The 21126-nt window shown below is 43.6% G+C and overlaps 1 protein-coding gene, 1 long non-coding RNA gene and 1 other non-coding gene across 4 annotated transcripts in view; 2 read left to right on the top strand and 1 right to left on the bottom strand.

Annotated features, from left to right (window-relative positions):
* Nucleotides 1–164: 164 nt before the first annotated feature.
* On the top strand, nucleotides 165–11478 carry COX7A2L (cytochrome c oxidase subunit 7A2 like). The gene is made up of 3 exons (XM_024753633.1): nucleotides 165–321; nucleotides 8890–9021; nucleotides 10560–11478. The coding sequence occupies exons 1-3, from the start codon at nucleotides 250–252 to the stop codon at nucleotides 10698–10700; spliced, it is 345 nt and encodes a 114-aa protein (XP_024609401.1). The 5' UTR covers nucleotides 165–249; the 3' UTR covers nucleotides 10701–11478.
* On the bottom strand, nucleotides 5572–5678 carry LOC112405289 (U6 spliceosomal RNA). The gene has a single exon (XR_003004313.1). It is a non-coding gene; the product is annotated as a U6 spliceosomal RNA (small nuclear RNA).
* Nucleotides 11479–13558: 2080 nt separating the features above from the next.
* Nucleotides 13559–21126, top strand: part of LOC112405237 (uncharacterized) — a 13115-nt gene continuing 5547 nt past the window's right edge. The window contains exons 1-2 of one of the 2 annotated variants that reach the window (XR_003004293.1): nucleotides 13559–14138; nucleotides 18233–18307. This is a non-coding gene — a long non-coding RNA (uncharacterized LOC112405237). Of the gene's footprint in view, nucleotides 18308–21126 lie in introns of both variants that reach the window. The other variant, XR_003004292.1, reaches the window with a different exon arrangement.

Genomic DNA, 21126 nt, shown 5'->3' with positions numbered 1-21126 from the left:
CTACACACCGCGCTACAGAGGCTTTCCGCGCTGCCCTAGAACTTGTTTTGCCTTTTTGGCCCTGAGAACCTGGCTTCTCATTCCATTATGTGGCTTAAGAGGGCATGTTTTAAATTAGGCGATCCCCGGGCAGCCCGCCTTTTGGCGCAGGGTCCTTGGGCTGAGTCTTCGGCAGACACCCGGGAAAGCGGGGTCCTTCTCTGGGGCGGTGGAGCGGGCGGTGGCTCCCTGAAGTCGACACCGGGCAACATGTATTATAAGTTTAGTAGCTTCACGCAGAAACTGACGGGAGCGTGGGCTTCCGACGCTTATATCCCTCAGGTACGGGTAGCGCCGCGCCGGTTCGGACAGGAGAAGTGGCGGCCCGAGTCTGCGCCTGGCAGTCTCAGCGCCGGAGCCTAGGCGAGGCTTCTGCCCGCGCTTCGGTTTAGTTGGTCCCTCACCTCTTGTCACGCACTTGCCGTGGCCATGGAGGCTCCTAATTCTGGAGCTGCTCCCCGGCGAGGCTGGCCTGGTGTGGAAGTTGGGCCTGGCACTCAGCAGCGGTCAAGGTGACCCCCGAGGTCGTTGCTGGTGGCTCGTGAGGTCGGCGGGGCCCAGAATGTGACCCGACCGAGTCCGAAGTTTGGCCTTGTCCTTTCTTTAAGGAAGTCCAGCTTTCAGTCTCCTCAATGCCCCATTGTCATCCTCCTGCCTCAGCCCAAAAGACAGCCTCATCCAAGCACCAGATTTGGGAGCTGGGGTGATGGTACCAGTGGAAGCCATAGGGGCAGAAGGGGCTGTGTGATCAGAATTAGAAGACTTAAAGAGTTAATTCAAATGTTTGGGTGAGTCTTCGCAGTTAACGTGCAAAGAGCTGACATTTTTCCAGCTGTAAAATGGTTGATGGTTGCTCTTGAGTGGTCTGAAAAGTATTGCGACTTCACTCAGATTTTGCCAATTGGATTATCAGTCTTCAGCTTGTAGTGTAGAGATGAAAAACTTTAGAGTCCCAGACTCTTAATTTGGGCTCAAATCCTGGTTTCGCTGCTTTAATTTTATGACCTTGATCAAGTTAATTCATTGTGAGCTCAGTTTCCTTTAGGGCAGCTGGAGTACAGATTAAAAGAGATGTGTGTCATGTGACTAGCAATCGTTGGCAGGTGGCTATTACTGGATAAGTGGTAGCTATTCTCGAGAAGCTAAGTCTGAGATACCATCATTTTCATTCTCAGTCCTCAGGGTAGGTAGGGAAGGGTTGATGAGATATGCAGTTGGAAGACTGGACTGGAACAATAAGGGCCCCAGGTGGGGTGTAAAGAATGCTCCATTGTTGTTACCTTTTCTTTCTTCTGTGAAACAGGGCAACTTGCTCAAGGGGAAGGATGTTTAAGGATGATTTCAATCTAAGATTAGATGTGCTGTTAACTAGGATAGGGAGGGCAAGAAAAAGAGCACGTTTTTGGGGGGTGTGGGGTTGGGGAGGAAGGGTCCAGGTTTATAAATATTGAGCTCGTGATGAGATGTCATGTCTGATTGCAGCTGGATTTATGAATAAGGAGTTTAATAGATCTAGGTGTCTTCAGCCCGTAGGTGGTAGTAGAAGCTGTGGTGGGGGAGATCATCCAGGGAGCAAGCACATGGGGAAGAAAGATGGAGTTACGATTAGATTACAGAAACAGGAAGGGAGAGTAGAGGAGGAAAATTTATCATAAGAACAATCCAGGATTAGAAGGGAAAGCAGCGTGGTGTCGTTGAAACCAAATTGGTAGCGAGGTCTAAAGAAGGAATTGACAACAGTGACTTATCTTACAGATTATAAGAAATAGCTATTTCTATTATATTTGCGTCTATAAAGAAGCAGGTACTCTTAAAACATAAAGGTGTGTATTTTTCAGCACATTTTTGACAAACACACTGTGTAACCCACACCCTTATTAACATATACAATATTACATCACTCCTAGGAAGTTCCTTTTTACTATTGCCCTGTCAGTCCATGTTCATCTTCCTATTCATATTTTTATCACTATAAATAGTTTTGCCTGTTTTTGAATTTCGTATAAATGGAACCACACAGTACTGTTTTGTATAAGCCTTCTATTTCTCAATATTTTTGAGGTTCATTCATGTTATGTGTATTAGTAGTTGGTTTCTTTTATTGCAGTATAGGATTTCATTGTATGAATATATCACAGATGATATATTCCATTGGTGGTTGTAGAATTTCTTTCAATAGAGTTTTAGCATAATCTAGATTTTGTTATCTAGTAAGAAAATGTGAAATTTTAAACTAAAACGGACACATCTTGAAATTAATTGGCACTTAGAGCAGATATTACCCCAAGATGAATTTGGTACAGAGAGGGATTAAAGATTTCTAGCTCCACTTGAATTGTGTTTCTCTTGAGAATTTGGACTTCTTAATTACTTAAGGATTTCTTAAGTTATGTTGAAAGAAGTGATATTATGTAGGCTTTATATGAATTGCAGATTTCGGAGTGATTGTGACAGGTATCCCCAAACCAAGGGTTCTGACTTTGGTAATCAGGAGTACTTCAATTTTTCCTTTCTTGGAAACTTAAAATGTTAGCATACTGTAAAATGTAGGTGTTTGTAACTTTCAGTATTATGTAAAGTGAATAATCTAACATGCATTGAGTAACCTTATATGGAAAAGCTAGTTCTCTAACAATAGTACAGGTAGAGATTTATAAATCAATCTGATGGCAAGTAATTGTTGGGAGGGTATTTTCCAGTGGTTGAGTGAAGAGCATTTTGCTTACCTTTCTGTGTCCTTTGTCAAAAATAAATTGAGGGCTTCCCTGGTGGCGCAGTGGTTGGGGGTCCGCCTGCCGATGCAGGGGACCCGGGTTCGTGCCCCGGTCTGGGAGGATCCCACATGCCCGGAGCGGCTGGGCCCGTGAGCCGTGGCCGCCGGGTCTGCGTGTCCGGAGCCTGTGCTCCGCAACGGGAGAGGCCACAACAGTGAGAGGCCCGCATACCGCAAAAAAAATAAATAAATAAATAAATAAATAAATAAATTGAGGCCAATAAGCATATGAAAAGATGTTTGACATCATAAGTCATTAGGGTAATACTAATCAAAACCACAAGGAGATACCACTTCACACCTGCTAAAACAAAAAAGACAACAGGTGTTGGTGAGAATGTGGAGAAACTGGAACCGTACTACATTGTGGGGGGAATTTAAAATGGTACAGCCTCTTTGGAAAACAGTTTGGCATTTTCTAAAAAAGTGAAACATAATTTTACCGTATGATCCAGCAGTTCCTCTCCTAGTTAAGATGGCAGGATATTCTACATTAAGGGAACTGCGAGAGTGAAGGAGGAGAGGGGGGCTGCAGGAGGAATCATTGAGTAGGTAAGTTTAGCTGTGGTGGATGGAGGTAGATCATGAAGGGCCTAGGATGGTAGGACTTAATTTTGTGAGAAATGAATAGGAATTTACAAAGCAACTTGATGCTGAAAGTTGTGGTAGAGTCTTGTCCAGAGGTTGAAACAGGGGCATGGCCTGCCTCTTCCCTTTAGTTTCATGAAAGGTTTATGATGGAGGAGTACGTATCATAACCAGAGCAATGCTTTGAAAAGATAATCTGACTGGGAGAGACCAGTGCCAGGGATGCCTGTTATACCCATAAAAGAGTTCAGGGTCTTCTCAGTAAGAATGGAGAAAGAGTCAGAGGCTGGAGATGAGTACTTAGCGCCCGGTGAAGGAGATTTTGTTAATGAGGAAGGAGGACTCCAAGATGACTGGGTAATGGGAGGATGGTGGTGTTTTCCCCAGAAACAGGGAGCTCCTGAGTAGGCTTGTGAGAAACTGGGTGAATTTTGGATTCACTGAGTGTGAAATGTCAGGGAAACATGGAGGTGGTGGTACCTAGCTGGCAATTGGAAATGAAAGGACTTGATCACTGCAGATTGAAACTTGTTTGTAGTCCTGAATCAGAATGAAAGATTCGTAAGTTTCTATCATTTAAAAATTAAAGCATTTTTGGGATAATTCTCTTATTTCTCCACCCTTCTTCCTCCTCCTCCCCAAAGTTAAAAGGTAGAAGGAAAGGGGAAACTTTGGGCCAGTCAATTTTGAGGTGAAAAAAAATCATGTTTACTTTTCTCTCTTAAAATTTGGAGCAGCTAAAGTAGACTAGGAAGAACTCAGCTACTAAACGTGGTAAAACAGTTGAATGGCTCTTAATCAGTTGTAGAGGTAGTGATTGTGTAAACAGTGAAGAGATTTGATACTCAGCGAAACCTGTGATTTCCACTTAACCATGTCCCCTGCATCGACAGGCGGACTCCCAACCACTGTGCCACCAGGGAAGCCCCATCCTCTGTTATAACACAATTACTGGTTGCTGCATTAAGAGTAGACTGTAGGGCAGCAAGGATGGAATAAAATCAGGATGACCAGTTAGGAGGCTGTTTTAAAAATCTAGGAGTTTGGACCAGAATGTGGATTGGTGAAGATAGGTGAGAAGTGGTCAGATTCTAAATATAATTTGAAGGTAGAGCCAAAAGGATTTTCAAATGTGTGAGTGAGAGGTATTAAGAACAATTTCAAGGTTTTTGGCCCAAGTACCTGGAAAGATGGTGTTATCATTTATTGTGATGAGGAGGGGCATATTTGAGGCTCATAATTCCTCTAGGTTGGGGCATCCGTGGCCCTGGAAGGAGGCCTAGGCGAAGGGATTTGCTGTAGATCCCTTCCTGTAAATATAGCTTCCTGGTCTACTCTTGAGAACCCTAGTGCTAGTCTTATCTAGCTGCCTTGAAACACTGGAAACCTTGACTGCTCTCATATTGTTAGGAGGTTTAATTATGCCTAGGGTGAAGTACCTTAGCACCATTTGGATTCTTTTTACCTGTGGGGCCGAGACAGCTGATTACTGATGGTGTGGTGTAATAAACATGTGTGGGTTTGAATCCCATCTTACTTATGACTTTTTTTTTTTTTTTTTTTTTGTGGTACGTGGGCCTCTCAATGTGTGGCCTCTCCCGTTGCGGAGCACAGGCTCCGGACGCGCAGGCTCAGCGGCCATGGCTCACGGGCCCAGCCGCTCCGCGGCATGTGGGATCCTTCTGGACCGGGCACAAACCTGCGTCCCCTGCATCGGCAGGCGGACTCTCAACCACTGCGCCACCAGGGAAGCCCCTGCTTTACTATTTTTTTAAACATCTTTACTGTAATAAGTATAGTTGCTTTACAATGATGGGTTAGTTTCTGCTTTATAACAAAGTGAATCAGCTATATGTATACATATATCCCCATATCCCCTCCCTCTTGCGTCTCCCACCCTCCCTATCCCACCCCTCTAGGTGGTCACACAGCACTGAGCTGATCTCCCCGTGTGATGCAGCTGCTTCCTACTAGCTATCTGTTTTACATTTGGTAGTGTACATATATCAGTGCTACTCTCTTACTTCGTCCCAGCTTATCCTTCCCACTCCTCGTGTCCTCAAGTCCATTCTCTGTGTCTGCATCTTTATTCCTGTCCTGCCCCTAGGTTCATCAGAACCATTTTTTTGTTTTAGATTCCATATATATGTGTTAGCATACGGTAGTTGTTTAAAAATATGGAACACTTTACGAATTTGCGTGTCATCCTTGCTCAGGGGCCATGCTAATCTTCTCTGTATCGTTCCGGTTTTAGTATATGTGCTGCCGAAGCGAGCACACTTAGGACATTTCTGAGCTTTGTTTTAATCATCTGTAACATGGGCTGGTAATAATTTATGGGGTTGATGTGAAGAGTAGATTTCGTTGTGAAGATTGTTTAGGAACCTGAAAAAAAAGTTTATTATAAGTGAAAAAAGTAGAATGTGGGGTTTTGCACTGTGACTATAAAGATTAAAATATGCCTATGTGGCTTCCCTGGTGGCGCAGTGGTTGAGAGTCCACCTGCCGATGCAGGGGACGCCGGTTCGTGCCCCGGTCCAGGAAGATCCCACATGCCGCGGAGCGGCTGGGCCCGTGAGCCATGGCCGCTGAGCCTGTGCTCCGCAACGGGAGAGGCCACAACAGTGAGGGGCCCACGTACCGCAAAAAAATATATATATATATATGCCTATGGAAAGATTGGAGGAGAATATACAATTCATAATAACTGATGGGATAAGATAATGGGATTATAGGTAACTTTAAAATTTGATATTCTAAACTTTTACAGTATTATAAATGGAAATATGGAATTATTTTAAACTGTTCAGATGGTTGATAACTCCTGTTTTGAGATGATCTTGTTCGAAAACTTTGCTATAGTTTTGAATCACTTAACAGGTAAACAAATACAAAGCAACTAGGTATAATCCCATCTAAAAATGCTCTCACATTAGTCCTGTCAAAACATGAATTTAATTTCAAACCAGTTTTGGAGTTGCTTGGTAGGAAGGGTTTTAAAATTTTTGCATTCAAGGGAAAATGATCATAAGGAGAAAATACAAAGAGCTCACAGAATGATGAGAGAGTGTCTAAAATTCTCCAGTTTAAAGAGAGAACTTTCTTATAGCCATGTTATCTCAGTAGTTGGAGCCCCGGTTCTGTCTCTGACTCCTAAGTCTCTGTTATATTCCAAAGGTAGACTAACAGCTTACTAAGCAGACTTTCTCTTCAAATGGATTGTTGTTTTTGAGCAGTAGTTGACGAGAGGTAGCAGGGGCAGGTAGGTACTTAAATGCCAGGGTTCTGGACTTGAGAGAGGCTTGAGTTCCCACACTTGGCTCTTTTTGTTATGGAGTCTCAGGCAAGTCACCCTCTCTGATCCAGTTTTCTCCTCTGTAAAAAGGGAAAGGTAACATCTCCCTAGGATTGCTGTAATGATGCGTATGAAATGCTTAACATGATGCTGGGCACATAACAAGAGCTTGGTAGATATTAGCTGCTATTATTCCATAACACTGATATCCATAATGGCAGAGATTGAATGTGTCCTATATATTTTCAGTATAGAGTAATTACTCAGTAAAATATGTTGAATGAGTGAAAGAACAGAAAAAAAGGCTGTGATTCTTTCCCATTTATGGGACTGGATTAGAAGAAATAGAAACCAAAATTACTTTAATGCCTTTTTGTTGCTCTGTTGATCCCAGTGCCTGCCTGGTGGGAGTAACATTGAGGTTTTCAATATGTGATATTTAGAATAGGTCTCTTGTCTATTATAGGTAAAGTTAGATTTTTTTGAAGAGATCAAGTACAATCTGACAACTCTTATTAATTTGAGCAAAGGATTTCCTTTTTCGTCTGTAAAAATAGAAGAGGCTGAGCTTTGTTTGCTAACTTTAAGATTTTATTTTTCTGAGTTAGAATTTAATATAAAAGGATGTGATTTTATTGATTTGTAACTAAGTTCCTTAGTGTGATCTGTAGGTTGTTTTGGAGAATCATTTATCTATCTGCCACTGTAGGTTTACTCCATCAGATAGAAACCCAGAGTTCCCTTTAGGTTCTTTTTTTTTTTTTTTTTTAAACAGCTTTGTTGAGATGTAATTCACATACCATACATTTACTCATTTAAAATATACGATTAAATGGTTTTTAGCGTATTCACAGACAATGTGCAACCATTACCATATTAATTTTAGAGCATTTTTATCACCTCAGAAAGAAAGCTATACCTTTCAGCTATCACCTTCCTCTTCCTTAACACCACCCCCCGCCCCTCCTCCCCTGTCCCTTAGCAGCCACTAATTTACTTTCTGTCTCTGTAAATATCCCTATTCTGGACTTTCATATATTTGTGGTCTTTTGTGACTGACTGCTTCTACTCAGCGTACTGTTTTTTTTTTGTTTCTTTCGGTACGCGGGCCTCTCACTGTTGTGGCCTCTCCCGTTGCGGAGCACAGGCTCCGGACGCGCAGGCTCAGCGGCCATGGCTCACGGGCCCAGCCGCTCCGCGGCATGTGGGATCTTCCCGGACCGGGGCATGAACCCGTGTCCCCTGCATCGGCAGGCGGACTCTCAACCACTGTGCCACCAGGGAAGCCCAGCGTACTGTTTTTAAGGTTTATCCATATTGTAGCATGTATCAGCACTTCATTTTCCTCCCCCCTTAGATTCTTTTTAAGACTGTGTGTTTGTCCTTCCTTTCTCTGTCACATGTGGCTGAGGCAGCTGCTGAGGCAGCTGCTGAGCCCCCGAATCTCATTCAGCTTACGTTTATTGAATGCCTGCTGTGTCCCAGCACATGCTACTTCACGCAGTCCTTTCAGTGGTAGACACTCTCTGTGTATGTAGTACATGTGTATTGTCGTACACACGTCACAATGAGAACACTGAGTTTTCCTTTTTTATTTTTACAGTGTATGTTTTTTAACTTACAGATTTATTAATGCCAGAAAGTTCAGTTGCTCTGATGTAATTGTTTTGTTTTGTTTTGTTTTCTGGTCCTGAAAGACAGCTCTCTTCCCATTACAGGCTCTTCCAGATTGAGATATTTCTTTACTGTGTGTCTGGAAAGTTTCTGAAGTCCACTTTGAGATTCCATGTTGGTACACCTACTCACCCAGAGGAGAAAAGGGACAGCCAGGTTTCTTTTGAAATTTAACCCAAAGTTCATATAGATGATAAATGTTTTATTGGTTTGATGAGAAGATAGACACAGTGGGTTTATCTGGAAGCTTAGATTGGGCCTTTGTTGTGATTTGCTTCTCCCCCATCTGCCTCCCCCACCTTAACCAGCAAGAGAATTCTTGACTGTGTTTGCTCTGGAAATGGGCGCTAGGGTGTTTTAGGGACTCTAAACCTAAATGCTTTGTAATGCAGAGTTGGGGACTTTCCTTCTCTCTTGTGTGGTGGAATCACTGACTCCACTCTTCTGGACAGCCTTCTGGAAAGGCTTGTTCACATGCCCAGACATACTTTCAACTTGACCTTTTCCTTTTTTCCTGCAGGGATTAAGGCCTGTGGTTTCCACAGAAGCACCGCCTATCATATTTGCCACACCAACTAAACTGAGTTCCAATTCTACCGCATATGATTATGCTGGGAAAAATAAAGTTCCAGAGCTGCAGAAGTTTTTCCAGGTGAGAGAAGACACTAGAACAGTGAAGGCTGTGAAGTAAATAGAGCTAAAAAAACCCTACAAAATGGAGTCTTAATCTAGTTTGCTACTCACTTCCCTGTTTTTCCTTAAGTAGAATTCTCTTGATTTTAGTTTAAGCCATAAACTGGTAGAACTTCATGTAGGTAGAAACTGATAAAAGAGGAGAGGGTGATTAATTTCCTCATCAGTATTTAAGGTTATGCAGATTTTTTAATTGCATATGTAGCTGTTGATCATCTATTGGATGGAGGAAGCAATAGCATATATAATATATAATAATACTGTGAATAATCCAGTATATATTAGGCTTTGTGACACATGCAGTGACTTTTGGCAACAACTTTTCTTCTAGTTGTTTTTTGCTTGCTTGATATTAAAATTCACTGAACTGTTGCTAGAAGTGGAGGAGGCTCTCTTGGGTTTGCTGATTAGCAGAGAAGCTAGGATTGGACTTAAAAATATGATTAATGTTAATCTACCTGCAGATAATTGAGAGGTCAGTGACTCGACTGTATCTCAGGTATCGTGGGAGTGGCAATAGCTGTTACTGCTGTTGCTGGAAGGTAGCTTCCCCCTCCTCAAAAATATGTCCAGATTTAGGACCAGCTTGGGGACTTTTGATCAGTTTAATGTCTTTTTTTTTTTTTGCGGTATGCGGGCCTCTCACTGTTGTGGCCTCTCCCGTTGCGGAGCACAGGCTCAGTGGCCATGGCTCACGGGCCTAGCCGCTCCGCAGCATGTGGGATCCTCCCGGACCGGGGCATGAACCCGTGTCCCCTGCATCTGCAGGCGGACTCTCAATCACTGTGCCACCAGGGAAGCCCAGTTTAATCTCTTTTAATCTGATAACTCAGACTTGAGTGGGCATTTGGGGTCTTGAGTTGCTGTGGGGAGGGATTTTGGAGACTGTGCAAAATAATGGATTAAACATTTTATGGAGTCTCATTATTAAATAGGGGTTTAGCAGCTTAATAGAAAGAAGGTAGTTGAGTACAAAATGGACATGAACCTGTTAACTGACCTGGTGTGCTTAGACTTAGTCCACTAATGATCAGAAGTCAGACTAAAAAGAAAAAAAAAAAAAAAAAAAAAAACAAAAAAAAAAAAAAAAAAAAAAAAAAAAAAGAAGTCAGAAAAAAAAAGAAGTCAGACTAAATGTAGAGCATTTCTTATGCCTACAGGTCTTTGATTAGCTGCTGATTACCTTTGCCTTTAAAGAAAATTCACCAGTGCTCCTTTTGTAATTAAGCAATATATGATAAATTCCTTAGAAATGTGGAATTTGTTGCGCACATGTTCCTGAGGCTGCATTTTGGAGAATGACTTTGGACTTACAAACTTTAGCTACATTAGTAAGAAATACACCAGTATTTCAGTTAGCATTCTAGTAGATTTGGGCTTTTTCCAGTGCAGTGGGTTGATGGATTAGTTATAAAGTAGAGGCATTTGTTCTATATTAGCCTAAATTGTAAAATCTTTTTCTTATCAGCCATATCCTTGATAATTCTTTCTTTCAAGAAATCCGACGGTGTGCCCATCCACCTGAAACGAGGCTTGCCTGACCAAATGCTTTACCGGACAACCATGGCGCTGACTGTGGGAGGGACCATCTACTGCCTGATCGCCCTCTACATGGCATCACAGCCCAGAAACAAATGAGTTAGGCTGCAGAGGACTGGTTTGCTTTTTAGCATAAATCCTTTGAATTTTCATTATTTCTGTAAAAAAAAATTTTTTTTTTTAACTTTAATGGCCTACTTAACATTCTTTAAGAAAAACAAATTAAGACAGTATATTGGTTTGTTATGAAATGCACATGGCCTGGCAGAGCTCATTCGACAGTTAAAACTATTGTTTAAAGAAATGCTGCTGCTCTCTGCATTTGGGCTTCTGATTTCCCTGGAGGTTCTGAATGAAGGTTACACACAGTCTCATTATGGCAGTCTGTGCTGAGGTCCTTAGGGACTTTTGGTGGAGTTTTGAGCTTGGGATGGAGAAGCCTTTTTGGATTTGGATGTGACTGAGGAAGGAAAACAAGCTAAGGCCAGGCACATGAGATGAGAGATTTTGAGTTAGTCGTCACCTTGGGGATTTTTCCATCCTGCAGTAAAATGCTAATAGAGATTATTTGCAGTCTGCCTCTGTTCATTGGGCAGTTTGTTTCAAAGGGTTATTTGCGTCATCTCAGATCTTTAGTGAAATTTTATGTGTAATTGCTATGTATTTATTCCACCATGGGAACAGAGAACACGTGTTTAGTGTTGCACTTTAGACCAATGTCTGTTTTATTAATACAGCTGTGACACAGATTCTCCTTTACCTTTTAAAAATGTTATGGCTTTAAATTACGATTTATTTTAATTGTGGAATAAATACATGAATGAAAAAATCTCAAGTTTGAAGTCCTTTTAAATAAGCTTTCAAAATAGTTTCAGAACGTACCAGAGGCATCTTAAACCCGAGTCTAATCTCTTCCTTTTTAATTAGACACTAGATAATCTTTACAAAACGGTTCCTCAAAGTCAAGTAACAGGAGGCGAATGGCATATTCATGATTACCGTATGCTTCCTTATAAGAAACTGCCTTACCCCTTAGTGAAATGTGCATGTAGCACACAGTTCATTTAGACAGTAATTTCCTGTATTGTCACAATTGGTGGACTTCACATACCCTGTATTAATGCTGGAAAAAGGTGGAATTTTATTATATAAAGTGGTGGTCTGTATTTTGCCATAGCAAAGAACAGTAACCTCTTACTGAAGATAAAATATGGCATGTGAAAACAGTCAGTATCATTCTCACAGGCTAGGAAACCCTTGTCTGTACAAGTCTAAACTTCCTTGGTATTTCCCCCAAGTTTTTATTTTGAAAAACTTCAGAATACAGAAAGATTTTAAGAATTGAACAATATATCCCTGTATGTTCTTCACTTAGATCACCAGTTATCAATATATTGTCCACTTTGCTTTTTCTTGCTCTCTCAAACACAGGCACACATAATGAATGTATGTACATAATACACACACACACACACACACATATTTGGTTTTTGCTGAATCATTTAAGATTAAGCTATGGAATTGTAGTTCAGCCATAAATACTTTAGCCAGTATCTCCTAAAAATAAGGACATTTAGTTGTCATGTCCCTTTAGTCTCCTTTTATCAAGAAGAGTCCCCACTGTCCTCCATGACATTGACCTATTTGAAAAATTCAGGGTAGTGTTTTGTAGAACATCCTTCGGTTTGGATTTGTCTTACTGTCTCATGATTGGATTCAGGTTGAGCAGTTTAGTCAGGAATTCTCTGTATATGGTGTGGTGTTCTTATTGTATCAGGTGGCACTTGGTACCAGTTCGTCCCATTATTGGAGAGTTGAAGTTGGTTAACTTAATTAAGATGTTGTCTGCCTTGTAAAGATACCCTTTCCCCTTTGTAATTAATAAGTAATCTGTAGGGTGATATTTGAGACTGGGAATATCATGTCCTCAGTGGTTTTGTACCCAGTGTTAGTGTTCCTTGGTGATTCCTGATGGAATAATTTATTACTAAGGTGGTTGTAAAAAAAGTGATTTTCTAATTATTATTGTTGATGTATCTCAGTGAAGAGGAGTACTCCCCTTTTAAGAGGTTTTAGTGTAATTTTCTCATTCAAGGTAATAACCACCCATGCCATTGTTCATGTTGATTCTCAAATTTGGCCCAAATTTGGCTTCTGTGTCCCACTGACATGCCCCTATCAGTCTTTGAGCAGTTTCTTACTTTCTGACACACAGAATGCTGTCCACGTTTACCTTGTATTTTCTCTACCCCAGTTTCTTCTGTTCACTTTCAGGTATGTTCGGTTCATATATATAGACGCATTTTCCTTCTCTGTTTTTTTTTTTGCCTAACTGATACTGTACATTCCTACTACTCATAGTTTGGAGATCGTTCTCTATCTCATTTTTCTGCATTGTATTCCATTTTATGAATACCTCATAGTTTAACTAGTCTCCTTTTTAAAAAAATTTTTTTTTAATTTAATTTTTTTTTTTTTTTTATAAATTTTTGGCTGCGTTGGGTCTTCGTTGCTGCGCGCAGGCTTTCTCTAGTTGCGGCGAGCAAGGGCTACTCTTCGTTGTGGTGCACTGGCTTCTCATCGCTGTGGTTTCTCTTGTTGTGGAGCATGGGCTCTAGGTGAGCGTTAACTAGTCTCCTTTTGATGGTTATTTAGTCTTAAATTTTTTGCTTTTACAAACACTGCCTTAAACATATTTTCTTTACATGTCATTTTACATATTGCTGAATGTATTTGTAGAATAATTTCTAGAAGTGAGACTTTTTTTTTTTTTTTTTTTTTTTTTTTTTTTTTTTTTTTTGCGGTACATGGGCCTCTCACTGATGTGGCCTCTCCCATCGCAGAGCACAGGCTTCAGACGGGCAGGCCCAGCGGCCATGGCTCATGGGCCCAGCCGCTCTGCGGCATGTGGGATCCTTCCGGGCCGGGGCACGAACCCGTGTCCCCTGCATCGGCAGGTGGACTCTCAGCCACTGCGCCACCAGGGAAGCCCTAGAAGTGAGACTTTTAAGGCAGAGAGAATGTGTATCTCTAACTTTGATAGCTGTTCCTCACTGTGAGAGATGGTGTGGATGTACAATCCTATTTAGCCATGATGAGGGTGCCTGTTCCTCCTCACCTTTGTCAGCCAAATGCATTGTCACACTTTTTCATCTTTGCCAATCTGGTAATGATAAAATGTCTTTGGTTTAAATTGTCTTTCCACTGTAATTAGTGATGTTGAATGTCTTTCTTTAATTTAAAATTTATATTTAAAAATTTTTAAATCTTTTTATTTTTAAAGGTAAAATATATTTCCTTTTTTGTGAAGTATCTAATCATGTACTTGGCCTCCTTGTTTCCAGGTACTTTTTGATAATGCTGTAAATGTTATTGGTCCATCAGGCCGAATTCCTCAGAAGCACTCTACTGACTCGTCTGAGCCAAACGTCTTCTGATTGCAAGTCTCAGAAATTCATTAAAACCAGCCAATGCAGAAAGGGGGATTTTCTAGAATCTGAGTGGAGCTGGGCCACAAGGCCTACCTTTGGGACCAAGGTGGTTGTCCTTTCTGTTATTCTCTTGGCTGTGCAGCTGTTCAACTCTGTTTCTGTGGACCAGCTTTATCTCTGTTTCTTGTTGCACATGGTAGGAAATGGTTGTCTAGCTCCAAATTCCAGGAGAGAGAATATCATTGACCCCTTGTGGGTCCGGTGTCTCCCGCTGGGCCAGTCAGCTGTTTGGTGCCAGCCTATGGGGAGATGCAGTGAAGGAGCTCAGGGTGTCCTCTTCTTGGGTCTTAACTGAAGGCTCCGAGCCTTTCACCGTGTTCTCAGTTAGGATTATTCCTTCTAAGCACGGTACTTTGAACCCTTGCCAGGTTGGATTGTTTACTTAGAGGGGGGCCATCCTCCTTGTCAGTGCTGTCTCGATGAGATGCTGTCAACAGAGGGACAGTTACTCTCTTCACCTCTTCCAGGCCATGTGGTTAGTCTTCACGACAGTGGTCTGAACTCATGTAGCTCTGGGGGTAGGAAAACTCCATGGAGTACTCAGGCAAGGATAATTTTAAGGGAATCAATTTTTAGGTCCTCAACTTCTGTTATATTTCTAAAGTTGAGCTGTCTGAGAACACGCCTAGTAGCATAAGGGGTCTCTTATCACCTTTTCCATTCTGCAAAAGGAAAGCAAACCCTCACCCATTCTAGTCAGGACCGTAGTGTGTTGCCCTGCTCTCTGGGGTGCCATGGGGATAATTCTAAATATAAATGTTGAGAATATGAGTCTAAAGACTAGGGAATAATCCTTTTACAAGTTACAAGTTTTCTGAGTCTACTTTTAACAAAATTGGAGGAACCAATTGAGTTGTCAGTTGATCATTAAAAATAATTTTGATAACAGATCATTGCATGACTTTGGTGTATAACTCGGGAGTTCAAGGAATTCAGAGATGTTGCTGTTACAGAACTTCCATTGCCATCTATTTATTTATGAGAACAAGGTGTCTCAGGGCTTAATATCTATAAAAATGAAAAACAGGAATGGAATTGGTGCTGAAACTGTCTTAACAGTAAGCAAGATTCATCCCTGGAAACATGAACCTTCTTACTCTATCAGGATGCATTTCTAGTGAAATTTTGCTCATATTTAATAATGATCAGTATTTATATTCTGTTGTTTTGAAATATGTGCTAATAGCAGTCATAATCATGCAATCCAGAATAAAATATTTTTGAACACTTAGAGCTTATGAGGTCACAGGAAATTTGATATGTTACAGGGAATTATAAGTATGGTCAATAAGAGACTTTCAAGCCTAAAAATGTGTTACATTAGGGTAAAATGTGGGGAGTAAAATTCTAGATGGAGGAGAGTAATGGAGCTACCAATTCAAGAAGAAATTTCTGACTTAAATAGACATTTGTATTTTTAACTAGATGAAGGTAGGTGTCTAATTGTGATGGTATTTACAGTCCACTGGATACATTTGTAAGAGTGACTTAATAGTTTACGCCATTATTTACAATACACCAGAAACTGTCTTTGCAACTATTTAAAATTATAATGAAAAACTTTAGATGTTAAGCTTACATAATACAAAGGGGAATACATAGATTTTCAAAATCCTTTTAGGGTAAACAAGAGCAAGAAAGGTTGAAATGGCAGCTTTATACTTTTCCTTTCAAAGAAGTGCCCGTTTACCCCTTCTCTGTTTTCTCTCTCAGCCAGAGTCCCTTTCTGGGTCCAACAAGCTTTCCCTCTCCTTCCTGGCCTCTCATATCCTGTGACTCCAGTGTGAAGCTGTCAGTGGCCTGGTGAGGGTGGGATTGACTGTTACAGCACTGGCTGGCTTTCTCTGGTTTATATACTTTTCCTCTCCGTTATGTGTGTGGCCCTGGGCTGGCTTCTCAGGCTTGTCTGACGTTGAGGTTCCTAATGCCCAAGTCTTCTATTGGGCTTTTCTTATGGCTGGAAGCTGTGCAAACCTTTCACTTTCTGGCCTGTTGATATTCAGTAGCTAGAGGTTATACCAGGGACAATAATGATTGACTGCTTAGAAATTCTGATACTGTCTGGTTCCAGTGATTTAATACATTTATTTGACATTTTGACTGCACATATCCTGGATTGGAGCACTCTTTAATCTAGCACCAAAGACTGCCCGCGTCGGGGTTGAGAAGTGGGACCCTGTCCTTAGTGCTCCTCTTGTCAGATTCAGTGGCTGTCAACCTTGGTCATCCAGGGCTGCCTCTGACCCACAGTCAGTCATTAAGGAGTTCCACTAATCTGCTTCTTCCAGATATTTAATTAGTGTGCCAAAGCCTGGGACCCCAAGATGAATCAGATACTTTGCCTTTGTAAGCAAACACTGTGATTATATTTAAGGAAACTGTTATAAGAGTTATTTTTAGGTCCTTTTCAGGTTGTCTCTCAATCGCTTAGGGTTGGTAAACCATATGGTCAAGAAACTGTTATGAAGGAATTCTGTTATCCTTCACCTGTCCTGATTTGGGAGTTCCATAAGACTGGTGGGGTTTGGTTGCTTGAGGACAGGTTGCGCCCTGGCTGGGTGCAGGTAGAGGAAGCCTGGCTGTGGCTTCTATTCTGGGACCCATGTTGCACCTTGGCTTAGTGGGTCGGCCCCATAGTTATGAGGGGAGCATCAGCTGACCCTGGCTCTCATTACATGAACAGAGCAACTGGGGCGGCCCAGCCACCTCCTGGCGGAAGATTAGAGGGGATGGGTCATTTGCATTTGCATAAGCCCGAATCAGGAATCCTGACCTTTGTGTGGCGCAGGGGTGCTGTGCTGCTGCAGGATGGGTTGGGATGGCCAGATTGAGATGAGATGCTGTTTGCTCAGGGTCCAGAGTCTGTTAGAGCTCTTTTCTAAGGAAGCTGCTGCAAAATCCTAATGGAAACGGGGCAAGCGGGGCGGCTGGAATAGCATTCTTTAGATACTTTTTGTTTTTTTCTTGAGTTCTGTCACAGCCCTCCTAGGACATCATGGTCTGACCTTGTCCATTGACACTGAGCTTTGTCATGGTCACATGGTTGTACCTCAGGGCCCAAGCATAGGTCTTTCAGACTGTCCAGCATGTACTAGCCAGATTGGAATCCTTGCCTACTCCTAATAGCATTATGGTGGGAGTCGGCTGAAGTGCCCTAGGCTGTAAGAAGTGGTGGGGTTGCCTCCCAGTCGGCAGGGAAAGTTTCAGAAAGAAGCAGAAGAAGCTCACTGCGAAACGGCCTCGATATGGCTATAAACTGTAACTGACAAAATTAGGGACCTGGGTTTTCAAAGGCAGAAAAGGAGAGGCTGGTACTGGGCCCGGGTGGTGGTGGTGGGGGCAGCGGTGGGGAGGAGTGCTGTAAGGGAAGTCGTCTCAAAATAAGGGTGTTTCCTGAGGGCACCTCGCCAGGCAGGAAGGCCACGCCCCGGCTTTTCACACGTTTGCGCACTCTGAGTGCTTCAGGCTGTGGCTGTACCGGGCTTATGCTGAAGGTGTTGAGAGAGTGGAGCCTGAGCCCAGGACTTTGGGAGACGGCCAAGGAAGGAGGCAGCCTGGTTGCTCAGCTCAGCCTGGGGTCCCTCCCCTCAGGGAAGTCCTGGCAGGAGTTACAGAAGTGCCTTGCCACTGGAGAGGGTGGGGGAAGGATGTAAGATGCTCTAGAATTGTTTAATACCTGTCAGGCTCCAAGCCCATCTTCCGCTCCCCGACGCCTCCCCTGCTTAGGCCACAGAACCTTGTGAGATAGCAGATTAATTTGAAAATTGAGCTGCAGCTGGATGAGTTGATGTCAACTTCAGAGTTCAGTTGTGTTTAATTAAAGCCATCCAGAGACTAAGCCTGCTCCCAGGAAATTATTCTGACCGAATAATTAAAAGAGAATAAAGGTTAGATTTGTGTTTCTGGCTAAGTCTCTATTGCATTCAGCATCTACAAAACATGAATTCCATTAACCTTTTGTGAACCAACATTAAATTGCTTTCAATTAGTTGTCATTCTAATTAAAGTAGAGTCACACAGAAGAGCCTTTGTTTATACTTGGTGTCTGTTCCCTTTTCTTCTCTGGAATTATGTCCTTGAAGAAACGGTCGTTTGGAAAATCGGTTCATAACTTTATGTGTCTGCCCATCCCTCCCTTAGTCGGGGTCCTGTTCACTGAGCATCAGAAGGAATTGCACCAGGGGAAGTAGGCCGCAGCTGCAGAGGAGGGCTGGGGTAAGTAATCACTGCGGGTGCTTGGGCTGAGGTGTGTAATTTGCAAAAACGTGTCCTGCGGCCACGGGAGATAAAATGAAGGACTAGTTAAGGTCGCCTGCCCAGTTCAGGCCAACTTGGGCAGGGGCAGGCCCTGGGGAAGGTCTTCCCAGGAGGGCCTTGTGGGTTGGGAGAGGGTGTCCTGCCATACTGTGACCTAACTCCCCCTGGGCCTCTGTGCTTTGGGTGTGGGTGGCTTCGTTCCTGCTGAGTGATGGGTCAGTTCATCCGGGCCTGTCTGCAGCCTCAGTGTCCTGAAGGAGTCAGCATACTCGGGCTCCGGGCTCGTGACTGCAGCAGCGGGGAGGGAGGTGGTGAGATAGAAGGTCTGTGTCTCTGCTCTAGGACTTAGCTATACCTTGTCATGCAGCATATTTTCCTGCATGATTGTGGATGTGAGGTATTATGAACAAGAGTCTTTAAGCCAACCCAGGATTTCTCAAGATGGATCACTCACTCCAGGCCCCCAGAACTCAGGAGGCAGGGAGAGGAGATCTGCTTTCTTAGGCTTCAGGTCCGGACAGAGGTCAGAGGTGCTGACTGTACCCTTATTTGTGTGTCTTGGGAATGGGAATGTGCGGGGGTTGCTTGCCGGTCTTTGCTGAGCTTGTGCTGTGCTCTGGGCCTAGAAGAAGCCCATAGTGGTCTGGGATCTGGACCAGATGCTGCTAAAAACAGAAGGGGCAGCCTGACTCCACTTGGGAAGATGGTCATGCCTCAGGCTTCAGACCCAGGAGCGCCTTGGGTCTGCGGTTTCCTAGTGGTGCCAGGCGACCTGGCCACGTCTGAGCTGGGGCTTGAAGTCAAGTTGGCTCTTCTCTTTCCTGGTGCCCCAGCTCCCTGGGCTGTCTCTGACTCCTGATGAGTTTTCTGGCCTTCCCTTATGGGCCATCAGGTCCCCTGTTGTCTTTTCCCACAGGGCTTTTCCGTGAGCAGATCTGGGGTTACCTGAGGATTAGCAGCCCATCTCCCTAGCAGACTGGGGACTTGCCCCATCTTCACCGTCAGGAAGCTTTAACAGCATGTACCATTTATTCCGTAATTGCTGCGTGCCAGATTCTGTGTTGGGCAGTAGAGACCAGAGAGAGGTGATGCCATCCTTGGTCCCCGAGGTCAGAGAATGATGGGCACAACCAAAGTGCAACAGAACTGTCCAGAGGCAGGGCCAGGGTCCAGGAAGGCCAAGGAGTGGCAGGGACACCTTCAGAGGGGACACTGTGGAAATTGCGTAGTGATGCGTCAGGAGTTCCCTGCTAAATACAGTGGGGAAGGGCATTTGGCCTGAGGGAAAGGTACTTGCTGATGTGTGAGAGGAGGTGGGGGAGAGGCAGGCTCAGGCCAGGGGCCAGGCCAGAGCGGGCTTGGACTCTAGTCGGCAAGCAAGAAGGGTATGTGTTGGGATGGCCACAGAATCCAGTGTTCTTTTGGTTCTTTTGAATCCATGGTGCCAATATGGAGGACAGATTGGAGGGGAAAAAGACTCGCAGCCTTGTGCTAGTTAAGAGTTATTTTAACAGTTCATTTGAGAGATGATGAGAGCCTGGGGACCAGTGGCAGCGGGCATGGAGAGAGAGGCGTGAAGCCCAGGGATGTTAAGAAGGCAGAGTGAACACAGCCTGACGCTTAGTTGGACATCGGAGGTCAGGGTGAGGCAGGCTTCTGAGTGCTCCCGGGATGACTCAGCCTGGTTCCTGCGTGAGTGGAGGTGCAGGACTGGGGGGTCAACAGGGCAGGGCACGTGTGGGAAACAGTGGATTGCCTGTGAGCCCTCTAGGCAAGGAATTCCAGTCAGCAGTTGTGTCTGGAGATAAGCCCAGGGGTCTGGACTGGAGGTAGGAACTTGAGAGGTGGCAGGACGCAGGGGCAGTGGAAGCCTGGGGTCTGCTACATTGTTAGGAAGTGTATGAATGTGAGGAAATAGAATGGGGGAAATACCAGTATTTCAGGAGCAGGTGGAGAGGACAAGAGCTGTGATGGCTCCTAGGGTCTAAGAACATAAGGAACACAGACATGATGTTGAGTGAAAGAAGCTGGACACAAAAGAGAGCATACCCTGTGATTGCATTTAGATAGGAGTCAGAGCCAGGCAGAGCCGACCTATGGTGATAGAGGCCAGAACAGAGAGGGAGTGCTGACGGGAGGGTATCACAAGGCAGGCTTCCGTGCCGGGAACGTGCCAGCTCTTCATCTGGGTGGGTGTGTACACGTGTAGGCAGATAGGCAGATACCCTGAGATGTCTGCATTTTACTGTAAGTTATACCTAAAAAAAAAAAAAAAATCTTTAAAAACTTAAGAAAGAAGGGAAGGAAGATGGAAGTGTAGGGGAGGAAAAATAATTTTCCTTCCACCCTGTGAGTTCTTGGCTGAGACCCCTGTAGTAAAAGACAGATAAACAAGAGACAAACAAACAGAAGTTTACGAACACATATACCTCATGTGTACATGGGAGGTACTCAGGGAAAAATGAGCAACTCCCCAAGCAGGCTTAAAATTCAGGCTTAAATACCATCTTCGTAGGGAAAAGGGAGGGAGGGAGGCTTCCTAGGGGAGAGTGCATGATTTTTAGGGAAGATGAAGGACCCTTAGAATGGTGGATGGGAGGTGTGATGGTTTGTGACAAGTGTGTCTGGGTGTGGTGTGGACTCCAGTCTCCTCTCCTGGGATGAGAGTCAATCTCCCTTGGTTGATGAAGCTCCTGGGAGGGGATCTTTTTTTTTTTTTTTTTTTTTTTTTTGTTTTTGCGGTACGCGGGCCTCTCACTGTTGTGGCCTCTCCCGTT

The sequence above is a fragment of the Neophocaena asiaeorientalis genome, unplaced genomic scaffold (genome assembly GCF_003031525.2).
Source record: "Neophocaena asiaeorientalis asiaeorientalis breed wild unplaced genomic scaffold, Neophocaena_asiaeorientalis_V1.1 scaffold171, whole genome shotgun sequence".
NCBI classification, from domain to species: Eukaryota; Metazoa; Chordata; class Mammalia; order Artiodactyla; family Phocoenidae; genus Neophocaena; species Neophocaena asiaeorientalis.
The sequence above is the reverse complement of the archived record's forward strand: the minus strand, read 5'-3'. Positions and strand labels throughout refer to the sequence as shown.

Coding starts and splice junctions, on each gene's coding strand:
- COX7A2L (XM_024753633.1), top strand. CDS start 250: ATGTATTATAAGTTTAGTAGCTTCACGCAGAAACTGACGGGAGCGTGG. Junction 322..8,889: donor CCGACGCTTATATCCCTCAG/GTACGGGTAGCG, acceptor TTTTTCCTGCAG/GGATTAAGGCCTGTGGTTTC. Junction 9,022..10,559: donor AGCTGCAGAAGTTTTTCCAG/GTGAGAGAAGAC, acceptor CTTTCTTTCAAG/AAATCCGACGGTGTGCCCAT.